Source organism: Nestor notabilis, unplaced genomic scaffold (genome assembly GCF_000696875.1).
Source record: "Nestor notabilis isolate BGI_N333 unplaced genomic scaffold, ASM69687v1 scaffold21371, whole genome shotgun sequence".
Lineage (NCBI taxonomy): Eukaryota > Metazoa > Chordata > Aves > Psittaciformes > Psittacidae > Nestor > Nestor notabilis.
In genome coordinates this window covers 4,591-4,961 of record NW_009915630.1, presented here as the reverse complement: position 1 = coordinate 4,961, position 371 = coordinate 4,591, and the positions used below count along the sequence as shown (strand labels likewise).

Genomic DNA, 371 nt, shown 5'->3' with positions numbered 1-371 from the left:
CCCTGGCAGTTTTCAAGGCCAGGTTGGACACAGGGGCTTGGAGCAACCTGCTCTAGTGGAAGGTGTCCCTGCCCATGGCAGGGGTTGGAACTGGATCAGCTTTAAGGTCCCTTCAACACAAACCAGGCTGGGATTCTGTGATTTTTTGATTTGTTTTTAACGAGCAGAGTTTAGCACCAGCAGAAACTGTTGTTTCATTTGAGCAGAAAAACAAGCTCCTCTGAACTCTTTTGCTGGCAGAAAACCTGCTGGGCTGAACTTGCTAACACAGAGCTGCATTTGCTTCTCCTACTGCTTTTTAATACCAGGCTGCATCAGGCATTTCAGCATTTAACTTTAGGAGAGACTTGGTATCTTACTCACCTATGTCC

At 46.9% G+C, this 371-nt stretch overlaps 1 protein-coding gene across 1 annotated transcript in view; it reads left to right on the top strand.

Annotated features, from left to right (window-relative positions):
• Window positions 1–371, top strand: part of LOC104413301 (UAP56-interacting factor-like) — a gene marked incomplete at its 5' end in the record, with an annotated part of 9,497 nt that overhangs the window by 6,252 nt on the left and 2,874 nt on the right. The window contains one exon of the mRNA XM_010024249.1: window positions 241–261. Within this exon, the coding sequence (XP_010022551.1) occupies window positions 241–261 (21 nt within the window). The remainder of the gene's footprint in view (window positions 1–240; window positions 262–371) is intronic.